This window comes from Antrostomus carolinensis, unplaced genomic scaffold (genome assembly GCF_000700745.2).
Source record: "Antrostomus carolinensis isolate BGI_N321 unplaced genomic scaffold, ASM70074v2 scaffold33799, whole genome shotgun sequence".
NCBI classification, from domain to species: domain Eukaryota; kingdom Metazoa; phylum Chordata; class Aves; order Caprimulgiformes; family Caprimulgidae; genus Antrostomus; species Antrostomus carolinensis.
In genome coordinates this window covers 4,811-17,664 of record NW_010339818.1, presented here as the reverse complement: position 1 = coordinate 17,664, position 12,854 = coordinate 4,811, and the positions used below count along the sequence as shown (strand labels likewise).

At 55.4% G+C, this 12,854-nt stretch overlaps 1 protein-coding gene across 1 annotated transcript in view; it reads right to left on the bottom strand.

Annotated features, from left to right (window-relative positions):
* DGKZ (diacylglycerol kinase zeta) overlaps window positions 1-12,854 on the bottom strand; it is a gene marked incomplete at both ends in the record, with an annotated part of 17,470 nt that overhangs the window by 599 nt on the left and 4,017 nt on the right. The window contains 22 exons of the mRNA XM_029086981.1: window positions 284-404; window positions 783-826; window positions 1,601-1,632; window positions 2,174-2,364; window positions 2,922-2,962; window positions 4,731-4,800; window positions 5,091-5,135; window positions 6,181-6,260; window positions 6,397-6,497; window positions 6,789-6,988; window positions 7,269-7,380; window positions 7,493-7,566; window positions 7,810-7,872; window positions 8,895-8,950; window positions 9,239-9,317; window positions 9,817-9,957; window positions 10,353-10,466; window positions 10,868-10,928; window positions 11,459-11,541; window positions 11,823-11,918; window positions 12,210-12,281; window positions 12,374-12,490. Of these exons, the coding sequence (XP_028942814.1) occupies window positions 284-404; window positions 783-826; window positions 1,601-1,632; window positions 2,174-2,364; window positions 2,922-2,962; window positions 4,731-4,800; window positions 5,091-5,135; window positions 6,181-6,260; window positions 6,397-6,497; window positions 6,789-6,988; window positions 7,269-7,380; window positions 7,493-7,566; window positions 7,810-7,872; window positions 8,895-8,950; window positions 9,239-9,317; window positions 9,817-9,957; window positions 10,353-10,466; window positions 10,868-10,928; window positions 11,459-11,541; window positions 11,823-11,918; window positions 12,210-12,281; window positions 12,374-12,490 (1,993 nt within the window). The remainder of the gene's footprint in view (window positions 1-283; window positions 405-782; window positions 827-1,600; window positions 1,633-2,173; window positions 2,365-2,921; window positions 2,963-4,730; window positions 4,801-5,090; window positions 5,136-6,180; window positions 6,261-6,396; window positions 6,498-6,788; window positions 6,989-7,268; window positions 7,381-7,492; window positions 7,567-7,809; window positions 7,873-8,894; window positions 8,951-9,238; window positions 9,318-9,816; window positions 9,958-10,352; window positions 10,467-10,867; window positions 10,929-11,458; window positions 11,542-11,822; window positions 11,919-12,209; window positions 12,282-12,373; window positions 12,491-12,854) is intronic.

The window sequence follows — 12,854 nt, the reverse complement described above, 5'->3', positions numbered from 1 at the left end:
AGGAGCTGCCAAAAACAACAGGTCAGCTGCCCTGAAGGCAGAAGCAGGACACTGAGAAATGTTTCCCAGAGACATGCTGGTCCCTGCCAGGATGGGGCAATGGCCATAGGAGCACTCCAGCGCTGGCCAGGCAGATGCCAGGGAAAGTCCATATGCCAGGAGGAGGATGTAGCAAACCTGGAGGGAGGGATCTAAGTCCAGGAGCACCCTCTTTGAGCAAAGGGTTGGGCTTTTTTGGCTGCCAGGCTCTTTTGCCAAGGGTGGCACCCTGGCCCCAGCTCACCATTCTCAATGATGTATTTGACGATGTCCTTGCTCCCTGATTTGACAGCATGGTGGAGGACGGTCTGGCCCGAGGAGTCTCGCACCATCAGGTCTCTTCCAGCTCGGTGCAGCTCCTGGAACTGCAGGATTACCAGATTGCTCTGGATGAGTTGCCTTTCCCAACTCCAAGTTCCAAGCCCCAAGCCTCAGCATCACATCCCCAAGGGTGCACAGCAGGCTGTGTGGATATTTGGGGCCTGGCAGGGAGCTTTGTCCAGCTCAGCCACACTGTCAAGTCCCTTCCTTTTGTGTCCCCCCAGCTTCTTGCCAGGAGCCTGCCTAGTTCCAGCCACTGCTCCTGGAGGAAGGCCCTTGACAGGAGCTGCTCCTGGGCAACCATGGAGCGTGGTGGGCAGGGTGTCCCACGGCCTGAGGGCCACACCAGCTAAGCAGACTGTGGGAAGACTGCCCAGAGCCAGCCCTGGCTGCTCATCACAGCAAGCAGCAGGACCACCTACCTTGCTGAAGTCGCCGCTTTTGGCAGCTTCTATCAGAAGGTTATCTACAAAGAAGGGAGATGGGTTGGGGTCAGAAAAGCCAAGCTGTAATGCCTTTCATCTAACCCTGGAGCCAAGGATTGGGCACTGGAAGCTCAGAGAAGTCAGCTGGATTGGGCACTGGAAGCTCCGGCAGTCAGCTGGAGCTCCTCTAGGTGCCAACCCCTTGGTAAGAATGGTTCTACATGGTTCCTCCACCTTCAGGCATGTAAAGGACAAGCCAGGGAGGGAGACACGAGGTAGCTGGGGGCACAGCCAGACCTCAGCCCCAGGGAGGTGCGTGTGCAGGGGTAGCAGCCTCTGCCCGTGGGCAGGATGACTTACGATGGAAGCGGGGAGCAGATCCCTGGGCGTCAGCCAGCGGCCGAGACGCCTCTCACCCATGACTCACTCACACTTCCCCACTCAGGCTCCAGGAAACTCTTTCCATTTGCTCAGCTTGGTGAGGCCCCTGACCTTGTGCTCCCACCTCCTGAGCTCCCCAGCCCCCCAACCCAGTCCAGAGCACTCAGCTCTGCAGGTGGGGGATTAACCCCTCGGCCACGCCATTTCCCGCACCGCGGAGTCGGGAAGGCGCCACTCCACAAATCACTGTCAGGTCTCTCCTGCCCACCTCTGGGGTCACCCGCCCATGGGGCTCTGCACTCCCACCCAGCACACAGACAGCAGGGCTCCTGCCTGCACCTCAGGGAAAAGACAGGGCAAAAAAAAAAACAAGGCAGGGACCCAAACCAGGGTGACCTGTGAGGGGGTGGGACGGGGGGTGGGACAGGACTCACCTTTGTGCGGGAGGCAGCGCTCAGGTTCAGCGCTGGAAGGGAAGAAGAAAAGGTGAAACTAACCCTGCCAGTCCTGGCAGCAGGTCACCCAAAAGGGCACGCTGTGGGTAGAGGGATGGCTGTGGAGAAGCCTGCCCGTGGCACTTCTCCAGCAGGCAGGAGGAGCAGAGGCAGGCCAAGGGATTGGCTGCTCCTTGGCCATGCCATCTGCTTCTTCCCCATCCCCCCTCCCATTTCTACTGCTGCTCCCAGCTCTGTTGCTCACCCATACCCAAAGCTTGATTCAGTTAGGCCAAAAGACACCCATGCCCTTTGCCCCGTGGGCCAGGTGCTGGAGCTTGACCCTATGGCTGAGCTACCTGGTGATGCCTCACTGCTTCCAGCAGTGCTGGCAGAGGAGACAGGGAGACAGGATGGCATCTCCCACCTTGGTCTAACTCAGCACTGAATTCCTGCTCGCTTCCAAGGAGCCTCCATGTAATCTGGTCCATGGATCAATGCTGTGAAGCCAACCCTGCCTCTCCCATCACTGCCCAGTCTTCCTGAGGTCCAGCACACCCATTCCAGACTCACCTGGGGGCAGGAGAGGAAGGTGGAGAGGAGGAAGAGGAGGGGAATGCAAAATGGTGCCCAGTGGGTGTAGCAGACAAGTCGACAAGGTCAGGCATGGCAGGAGAGGTGCTCACAGTCTGGGTGATCACCAGCTCTGGGTCCAGCACATACAGCTCATCCTGAGAGATCTCTGTCACATAGTTGAGATGCTCCTGAAAGACACAAGTCAGCCTTCCTCAGAAGCAAGACCTACTTCTGTATAGCTCCATCCCCTCACATTACATGACTTGTAGCCCACCCAGTTGCTCAGCAGAGTGATGGTGGCTTAAAGTCCTGGGACATGTGCCTGGGAAGCCTCTGTGTCTCCTTGTCCTTTTCAGGCTTCCCATCTCCTGCTAACTTAGCAGATGACCCATACATGACCTCATCTCTATGTCCCTCTTGTTAAGACAATCCCAGTCAGTGGGCACCTGGCCACCCTTGCTACGTTGCTATTCCTTACCTCCTCCGCTGTAGGGAAGCAGGCAGCTTCCAGACCAAGTCTCTGTGCTCCCACCCACACTTCCTCCCTTTCCATGGGAACCTGGAGGTGCTGGGGCTGGTCCTGGGCTAGACCCATCACACCACGCCTCAGGGGATGCCACAGCAGTGCGAGACCTGCACGTCCCCAAGGCCAAGCTTGTCTGTCGGTCCGTGTGAACGCAGGACACCCAAGCACCTTCCCAGCAGATGCTGGGGGGACGACAGCAGAGGACAAGGCCACACTCACCTGCGCACGGTCTATCCTGTAGAACCGATCAGCTGTGGTTGCTGTAAGACAGGGACAAGAGAGAGACAGGGTCATCCTTGGCATGGGATGAGGAAGATGGCCACTTTCCACTGCTGAGCAATAGTGAACTATCCAGCCACTTTGTGGCTTGCAGGGAGGGCACAGCAAAGTGACCAGGAGCAGCCCTTCCCTTAGGGACCCTGCTGTTCTCCTTACCCTAGAGGCAGCCAGACCACCATGCCCCTTTGCTCACTATCTCCTCCTCAATGACTCCTGTCAGGGAAGGTACAACACACTTAGCTGATGCTGTGACCCTTCTGGGGGCTTGTGAGTGCTCCAGCCTTGCAGCTGCAATGGAGCAGCAGCCCGAGCAGATGAAGCTCAGGGTTGTGCAGTGCATGTCTCAGCACTCGCTTGGACCAGGTGAGGAACGTTTTCGATTCAATATGATGCACCTCGTTGCAGAGCACTGAGAAATGGGGGCACTAAGCAGGGCTGGGAGGAGAGGGAGCTCAGCTTTCTGTTGACTTGACTGAGTAACATCCTGTAGACAAGGTCACATCAGAGTGTGTGACTGCCAGGTACAATGGAGCATGCCACCACCAGCTGTAGATCCAAGTCACTGTCTCCTAGGACAGCAGGAGAGCTTCAGACCAGTCTCCAGCCTGTTGTTGGTAGCAGCCTGTCTGTGTGCATCCCACTGTTCAACCTTCAGAGGAGAAGATCAGAGGAGAGATGCCAACAGTGGGAGAGGGACTCCTTCAACACCAGTGGAGCAAGTGGCCATGCTGGAGCCAGACCCACATGGCCACCACCCCTGGGGAGAGCAGGACAAGCAAGAGCACAGTGCCAGGACAGTTGGGTCCTCATGCAGGTGGCACTTTCCCTATGTTCCACCAGGCTGCTGGTGCCTGCCCAGGCCAAGCTGCTGCAGTGGGACCCTTGGGGACGTGGGGAAATCTCTCCTCAAAGAGAGCAAGGACAGGCCAGAGCAGGTGAGAGGTGTGAAAGCGCCCCATTTATCCTGTCCTGGCTGGAGATTTACAGCCAGGCAGCTGCTGCTGAAGGTCTGTAATTCAGCTGCTTGAATGAGCCTGCGCTGTCTCGAATGAGGTTCTGGCCTCTTTCCTGACACCTTTTCCTGAGCTCAGAACCTGCTGCCAGGAGACTGGCAGGAGGAGGGAAAGTGCTCCTGGTACAGCAGTCCTGGTAGTGACACCTGGAACCTCGAAGGGAGAAGCTGCATCCTTTTTGCCTAGCACCAGGATTCCCAGGCTCACTTGGCAACCCACAGCTATGCTCTGCTGGGCTCTATGCCCTGCTACTGGGAAGTCAGGGAGATGAAGTGCCACCAGCAGTCATTACTCTCTGCCAGCTTCCAGGTACAGAGGATGAGCTCTGAAGCCTCTTGGTCAGTGAAAGCAAAGGGAGAGGAAGAAGCTACTTTCAGGCAGGGAAGAAGAAGGAACCTGCTCCCACATCACTGGGATGTTCATGGTGTGCTGGAGCAGGGGGGCCCCCTGCCTGCATGACACAGGAGAGCAACCCCAGCAGTCCCACAGTGATGGGACACAGCCTGCCAAGCTGCCTTCAGCTCTGAGGGTAGAACACCAGCAGACACTCCACTCGTGGTCAGCAGCCAGAGAGACACAACCTGGAGCAAAGCACGGCTGCACTCGGCCACAAAAACCCCAATATCCATGAGTCCCAAGTCCTGTGGGGCTCGCAGTGGCTTGTCATTAAGGGTCTGTCCCCTCACTCCCCCAAATTCAGACACAGTCAGCACTCCCAGGGGATGATGATACTCACAGTCCAAGAAGCACCACTTGGGTGACAGCTTCTGGGATGACAGTGTCTTCGGTTTGGCTCCATCTCCCTCCTGCATAAAAAAAAGAGAGGATAAAGTCATGTCTCTTGGCCTCCTCATCTCTCCCCTGAGCATCCCTCCTGCTTTGGGAGGTCCCTGCAGGTATGGAGGACCACAGGCACTTGGATGGAGAGGGGAACTTGAACACAGGCACAGCACACAGTGACAGGGAGCAGCATGGGACAGACTGGAGCCAACACACACTAGCTCACTGGAGAGAGATGTGCCACAAAACAAGCCCACGAGACCGGCACGGTGCACAGGACAGATGAGCCCGAGGGACAGAGCGAGGCCATACACACCTGAAAGGGCAGGCTCTCTAAAGCACAGGGCTGTGGAGAGAAATCCTGCAGAAAGGCAAGGATGTGCTGTTACAGCCTTTGTCTGGGCAGCCCCCCAGCCCCTCTCTTGTCCCATTGGTGTTGCTTAATGTGCTGCCATATCTGCCTTTACACACAGCCTGGCCAAGGTCCCTGGTCCCTGCCCTGCTTTGAGGCCAGAGCATGATGGTTGCCCAAGAAGAGAGAAGAGGTAAACCCCAAGGTGACTGAGGAATATCAGCCTCAATGCACAGTTTTAGAGGTGCAGGAGGTTGCAGAGGCATCAGTCTACCAGGCTGACACCACAGGAAGATGTTAGCCTCAGCCTGGGAGCTGGTAGCCATGTGCCTCTCTGTGTGTCCTCATCAGTACACCAGCCCAGGCAAGCAGCTCTGCAACTCAGCCCTGCAGGACACTGCTGGATGGGATTCCCTCAGGCACAAGAACCAGCTAACTGGGGACCAAGCAAGGTCCCTTCAGTTTTCTGAGAGAAAATCAGACAGCAGTGCGGCACCAGGAAGCACACTGTGGGCTCAGGAGGCATTGCTCACCAGGAGCAAGAGTTACAAAGCCCATGACAAGGTTGTGAACATGCACTAGCACATTGGCAGGAGCACCATAAGAGACTTGGAGGGGGGAGCAACCCTAAACCAGGTGACCTGGGAGGGGCAGAGCTGTGCCAGGAAACACGGAGCTGGCAGAGGGCTGAAGGAACACAGCACAGCAAACTAAGGGACAGAGGAAAGACTCTCCAAGCACCCAGGGGGTGAGAGGTCCCCATAGGATGTATGCTGGCTTTTTCCACTGCCCCATCATTTTTCTGGGCCACTGACACCTGGAGAACAAGGTGAGAAGATCAATGCTGAGAAAGCAGCTGCCAGAAAGCAGGGAGCAATAAGCCGTCCAGCTTGCGATCCTGCCTCCACCATGGGGTGAAGATAACCTGTGACCTGCTACCAGAAGCAGGAGCGTGTGTATTGGTGCATGCAGGTCAAGGAGGCTTACAAGTCCCTTCCCTGAGCCCCTCCATCCTCGGCATCCAGCCGTGACCACTTCCCATGCAAAGCCTCACCTCCTGCAGCCTCTCAATTTGGGTCCGGCACAACTCCAGGTCGCTGTCTCCTGGAACCACAATGATCCCCAGCGGCACAGCTGCACGACAGGGCACAGACACAACTCAGGGAGCAGCCCGTGCCCCATCCCCAGCACCTCACACAGCCGAGCCTAGGGCACTGCTGGGCTCAGGGACTGAGGCTCCCACCCCCGTGTCACTCAGCTGGTCACTCACAGGCTTCCTTGAGCTTTTCCTTGTCATAGTGCAGTGCCTCGTAGTCCCGCATGCTGATTCGGCTCACCCGGATCCGCAGCCGCTCAGGCACCGGCTGCTGGCTACGTGCAGGGGGAAGGAAAAGGGAAGAGGATCAGAAAGTGACAGCCCACTTTCTTCTTATCCCACCCACCCCTCCAAAACAGGCAAGAGCACAGATTGGGGTGGGGAGCTTGGCACTAGCAGCTTCTCCAGCATCAGTGTCTGGCCATACTTCTGTGACCTGGCCCCTTCCCAGGCCCTTCTTGAGAGAGAATCAAAAAGCCTCTGGGAGCGATGGATCAGTGCCATCCCTTCCCCCGCCATTCCTTCTGCTTTGGAGAGGAGGAAGCAGATTGATCTGAGGAACCTACTCATTGAGCAGAGGCATGGAGTTGCGCCGCTTGGTCTTCTGCACCATGTTGGCTTGGTTGCGGAGGGAGATGTGGATGCAGGAAGCCGCCAGCTTGCAGGGCTCTCCGTCAACCTGCATGGGGATGGCCTTGGACGTGGTGAGAACCACCTGTCGGCACTGGCACAGCCGTTCCCCGTGGCCTCCGACCTGCAAGGCAGCCTGTGAAAGGGCCCAGAGTGAGAGCACAGCAGAGACTGAGGGGTGGATGGGGGGAAGCACCCACTGTCAGACAGATGCTGCAAGTAAACCAAGTTCTGGAAGGGATCCAGAGAGACCAGGGCATGACAGCACCTCGCCTAAATCTCAAAGAGCAGACACTGTCACGCAGGCCAGCACTCCAGTTCCTCAGGAGGGAAGCTGGTAGGCTGGCCAACACCTGGTCAATGGGACCAGTCTCTCCCCTCATTGCTAGCTACAACTGGCAACAGCACTGACTCACCAGGGATGTCATGGTGAAGCCAATAACTTCAATGCAGCCATCATCGTGTCGCTGTGGTTCAAAGTCATGGTGCTCTCCAGGGTTGCCCCAGGGCATGGTGCCTGCACAGTACCTGTGAAGGGATGCCAAGGGATGCATGGACAAGCCCCTTGAAACTCGGACAGGGATATGTGGCATGGGGATGAGGAGCTCAGCACATAAGGGCAGGTCTTGGGGCTGCTCACCTGGGGATGTTCAGGAAGACCAGGCACTGGGGCTTCAGGTCCTGGATCTTGGAGGTCAGGTCCATCCCATCACACTGGAGACAACACAGGGGTGGTCAGGCTGCTGTAAGGGGGGGCTTGGCCCACCCTACCCACCTGGGAGGAAACAACCTCCCTCTCTGCATCCTGTGGTGACTGTCCTCCAAGCCAGATGAAGCCAGTGTCCCCAGGAATACATCCTCTCCCCAATCCTGAGATACTCAGTGTGCCAAGGGACTGTTCCTCACCCCTTGGCAGCTCAACCCCCTCCCTGCCCCAGAGCATCCCTGCACACTCACAACCAACTTGACGTGCTTCGCTAAGTCTTTGGAGCTGCCCGTGAGGAAGTCGGAGAAAGCCGTCTGCCAAAGCAAGAGACAGCGTTAGCACCCACACGTTCACTGAAATGGTCAGCCAGGGAGCCTGCCACCAACCTTCAGCAAATCCTTTCCTTCTCCATTGGCAGAAGCCCTCTCTTCTCCCCTCCTAAAGCAACCTGATGCATTCCTCTGAACATTTTGCCTACCAAAAACCTCAGGGCATCTTTAGTAACACCCCCCCAATATTCCCTTGCCAGACTATTCTCAACTTTAGGAAAGAGCTGGCAAGGTGGGTCTCAGAGACTTGAGTCGCAAAAGACAAATTCAGTCTCAGGTTGCAATGAAACAAACCCAATGTGACCTCATGTAAAGACACCAGGAGAGACAGTATGGCCTCTGTTACACAGATCCTAGGGTCCCCTTTGGGTTTAACTGCACGGATAGGAGGGAAGACACAAACAGGAGAGATGTGAGATGGTACAGAGTAGCACTTGGCCTTTAGTACTGCTCAAATACTGGTCACCCAGCCACATGGGTAGGGAGGTACATTGAGGAGGGGAAGATGGACAAACAAAGACAACACTGAGACACAAAGCTCTAGAGGTGAGATAGAAGAGGGTGGCATAATTAACCAGGGAGCTGTAACTGGCCCAAGGTATAAAATAAAAGACCAAAGCAGTGTGGGGACTCTATGGAAAGGCTTCCCGTTCCTCGGCAAGGGGGACAACCCGCCTCCCCACAGCTCTGGGGAGGTCCTGCCTGGGTGACCGTCCATGAGTCAGAGAACAAGAACAATAGTGGCAGGAGATCAAAACAGCAACTGTACCACAGGCCAGAGAGCAAGCTGTACCGCCAGCAGCCAAAGAGGAGCTGCGGCTCCCTGGGCTGAGACTTTCTCCAGCGCCTCTCCAGCTTTGGGGGGGATGAGCTTGGGTGCACTTGAAGGCCTGTGTAACTCAGATGAGTGAGTTGAGGGTGCAGGCAGGAGCAGGGGCCATGTCTGTGCTCCAGCTGATGCTAAAAGGCTGCTATGAAGGCTGCCCAGATATCCTCCACACACTCACCCCAGCATAGAACATTTTATTCCGAAACCGGCTGTTGAACTTCTCTGGGTTGGCCTCTAGGGAAAAGAGAAAAAAGCCCAGGTCACTGGCCTGCACATGGAAACACTTCACTCGCCAGCTCTCCCCAGACACAGCTCTCCAGCCAGCCTCGGCCAGGAGGCAGCCCCCAGCTCTCTTCCCGTGCAGGCACCCCTCTTCCCTCTCTGCAGCCTCCACAGGTTTCACCACCAGCCCTGTCCCTGGGAAAATCCTCTTGTTCACTTTCCCAAGAAGCATTTTACAGGCCCACTTCTGGGGCACCCCATCACCACAAACCCTGTCCCAGCCCTGCCACCCCACCGTACCTCGGGATTCGTGGAACTCCAACGTCACCCGTGCATCAAAGCCAAGGCTGAAATAGTTATTAAAGACATCCAAGGGGAGCTGAAATGGAAAGGAGGAACAAAGATGAGGCTGCCAGTGTGTGGCCACAGCAAAGCCAAAGACTATAGCAGAGCCATGCACCATGTTCATGAGGCTGAGGGAGCGAAGGCTTGCCTTCCCTCCAGGAAAATACAGAGGCCATTAGCCTGAGATGACAGACCTCAGCCCTAGGGGTGAGGATATGACCCAAGGGGACACACTCTGCTCTCCAAGATACCTGCTAAGATACCATGTTTCTGCTAAAGAAACAGTCTCAGAGGGGACTGGGTTTATATCTGTTTCAAGCTGTGGTTAAAAACCTCTGGTGGACACTTAGTCCTGATCTCTACACGCCTCACCATGAGTGCCATGGGTCGGAGCCATGAGGAAACAAGTGGAATTGGAGCAGGGAAATGCCAGTCCAACACCATAGCCCCAGGTGCTGGGGCTGCCTGAGCCAGTGGGAGAAGGAGAACGCAGACCCCTAGCACAGGGAACAAATGTGGAGAGGATGTCCCACCTTGTCAGCAGCTGCCTCATCCTTTTCCTCAGGATTTGCTTCAGGGTTTGGCTCCACATGGAGGTTCCAGCGATCGAGCTGCACAATGTTCCCATCTTCCACATGCGACAGGATCTTGGACAGAGGCTCATCTGTGTAACCCTGGTGAAGAGCAAGACTCGATCTCTTACCTCTCTCCTGCAGAGATCTCATCTTCTTTGGGAAGACATCCCAGAGCAAAGGTTGTGGAAAAGATCAATTCTACTTGAATGCTCAATGTAGTGGGACTTTAAATTTAAAAGCAATATATCTTCCTTCTAAAAATCTCCCAAAGTTTAAAATAATGATTGCTCTTGTTAATGTCCTATTATAAACTAATTCAGAATAATCTAAAAGTCAGAAGAACAGTAACATGCAAACTGCACTCATTTGTTGGTCTGTAGTTAGGGAAAGTCAAAAGAACCAGGCAGGGCAAATCCCCATTCATATGTCTGGAACTGGAGCTGAAGTGCTCAGCCCAGCCCTGTCACCAGTCAGCTCTTCTGCCCATCACTTACCCCACCCCAGTTCAGCGTCCTGGCCAAGTCATTTCCTGTCCCCAGAGGTAAGATGGCTACAGGAGGAGGTGGGTTGAGGCGTAACTGGTCCAGAATGGAGAGTATCCAGCCCACCTGCTCAAGCAAGAGAGCACAAAGAAACAGTTGGTTATTTCAGGGACCAGCAGGCAGGTGGAGGTGACTTGGAGCACTAGTGATGGCAGAGGGACAGAGATGGTGGCCATTAGCCAATGCCAAGGCTATTCACAGTCTTTAATGCTCCAAAGGGGTGCTGTGGGAGATACCAGTAATCCCAGTGAGGACACTGGTCCCCCAAAGGGTGACAAATGCAGACATGCCACAGACTATCACTCCCTGGAGCAGTGCATGAAAGGACCCATGGTATCCAGTGCCACCAGCTGGACCGTGGACACAATGGGCACATTTTGCCCCATTCTGGATTAGAGAGAAGAGGGTGTCACTGGAAAGGCCTGGAGTGAAGGGTACTGCAGGCACGAAGGGGCCAGGGGACTCACCGTGCCATCTCCCCCGCACGCCAGGATCCGGAGGTTGTGGACCTTGCGGTACAGCTCCAGCCTGCAGGGAACAGAGAGGGTAAGGAGGGGGGGGAAGAGGCACCGAAGGTGTCACACAGCAGCTGCAGGGCTCCCTGCCCTCGCAGAGCCTGTGGCATTCACAAAGCCACCCGTGTGTCTCCCTCCCCATCACCACAGCAGTTCACAGCAGTGGGCAAAGCCACAGTAACTTTGGCTTCACCAGCTTTTGCGGAGGAGGAGCAGGGTGTCCACAGTCCACGTACATGCAGATAAGCCAAAACACAGCAAGCAGACAAGACTCACGTGACATTACTGGAACATAAAGAACTAGATTTGGGAATGTCATCCCACAGGTGGTGTCTTTGCCACTAGCCTTACGATTAGACCAGCCCTCCCTGACCACAAGGTATTCTAGAGAGGCCTCTCAAAGTAATGAACTTGTTGGGGTTCTCTTTGCACAAGGGAGCTATGGAGCATCAGACCTCTGGCAGCTGTGGGAAAAGCTCTGAAGAGGAATCTCTGGGGCAGGGAAGGGGGGAAGAGAAGGGTGCTGCCCCCATCAGTACTCACGCCTCCTTGGGTCCACCCTGGCTGAGGTCAAACACTTGCCGTGGGTTGAGATACCACATGAAGGACTGGATGATCTTGGCTCCCTGTGAGGACAAAAAAGACTTCAGCAGAGAACAGGGAGTTTCCAGTGGATAGGGGAAGAATGTATCTGGTCCTGAAGACAGGTCAAGACAATGGTGTTCAGGGGGGACTGAGGCAAAGCCTGACTTAGGTGGGAAATGCCAGGCTACAAACTGGCATTGCAGGGGTTGCCTTGCATCTTCTGCAGCTGAGACATCACCAAAACCATGCTGAGTCCTCAGCAGCCAAATGGCAATGCCCTCACAGAGCTGCCTTCTCAGGGAGACATAGGACATGGCCATACCTGATTCCCACCACTCTTGGGGTTCACAAACACCAGCAAGGGCTTCATGAGAGGAGCTGGCAATGGCTTGATGACAAAGGGTTTCCACCTCCCTTCCTGCAAGAGACACCACAGGTCCTTCAACAAACCCAGGGAAATGCAAAATCCCACCTGCAGCTGAGCCCTAACATCACACGTGGTCAGGAGTGGGAGGAAGAGAACACCCCAGCCACCCTGTAAGCCTTACAGCTGGGATTTGCCCTGCCAGCAGGCATTCTCCCTCCACCTCACCCTCCTTAAACTCAGCACAGACCCTGCAAAGCCCCCTTGTTTCCTGACCCTGCTCCTTACTGCCCAGCTCCTGCGTCCTTCCAAGACAAGGTCATTCCCTGTCCCCTCATCTCTTACCTCAGCCCCCTTTTTGCTGGATTTCCGCTTGAACGATGTCCTCTTCTTCTTCTTACTAGATTTCAGTGGATTCTAGAGAGAAAAGAAACAAACAGCAAAACTCCTTGAAGAGCTGCTATGCAAGCAAGAGTTGTGAAAGAGCCATGAGAGCTCAGGTGAGTTACCTGTGGCCGCCGGACCCGCAGAATCCAGGTGGGAGGAACGACGACAGCAGCATGAGCTCCCAGCGAGCAGGGCTCTTCGATGTGTTGCAGCATGAAACATGAGACTTTACTGTGATACTGGGGAAGGAGAAGAGGAGAGACAAGAGAGAAAACTCAGCTGCTTGGTTTGCTGGGGACAGCCACCTTCTCCTCGCCCCAGCTCCCCCCACGCCAGCACAGGGAGTGCTGGAGGAAACCACACAGGAATTTTGTAATGGGAAGGCAATGAAGAGAAAGTTACTTGTAGGAGCTCCCAGCTACCACAGTACAGCCTCTCCCAGTAAGAGCTGCTGTTAAGGGCAGGCTGCAGAGAGGCAGCGTGGGGAGTCCCAGCAGAAAGCAGAGGTCATCAGATGCAGAGTAGGATGGTAAGATCACAGAATCACAGAATAGTGGGGGTTGGAAGGGACCTCTGGAGATCATCCAGTCCAACCCCCCTGCC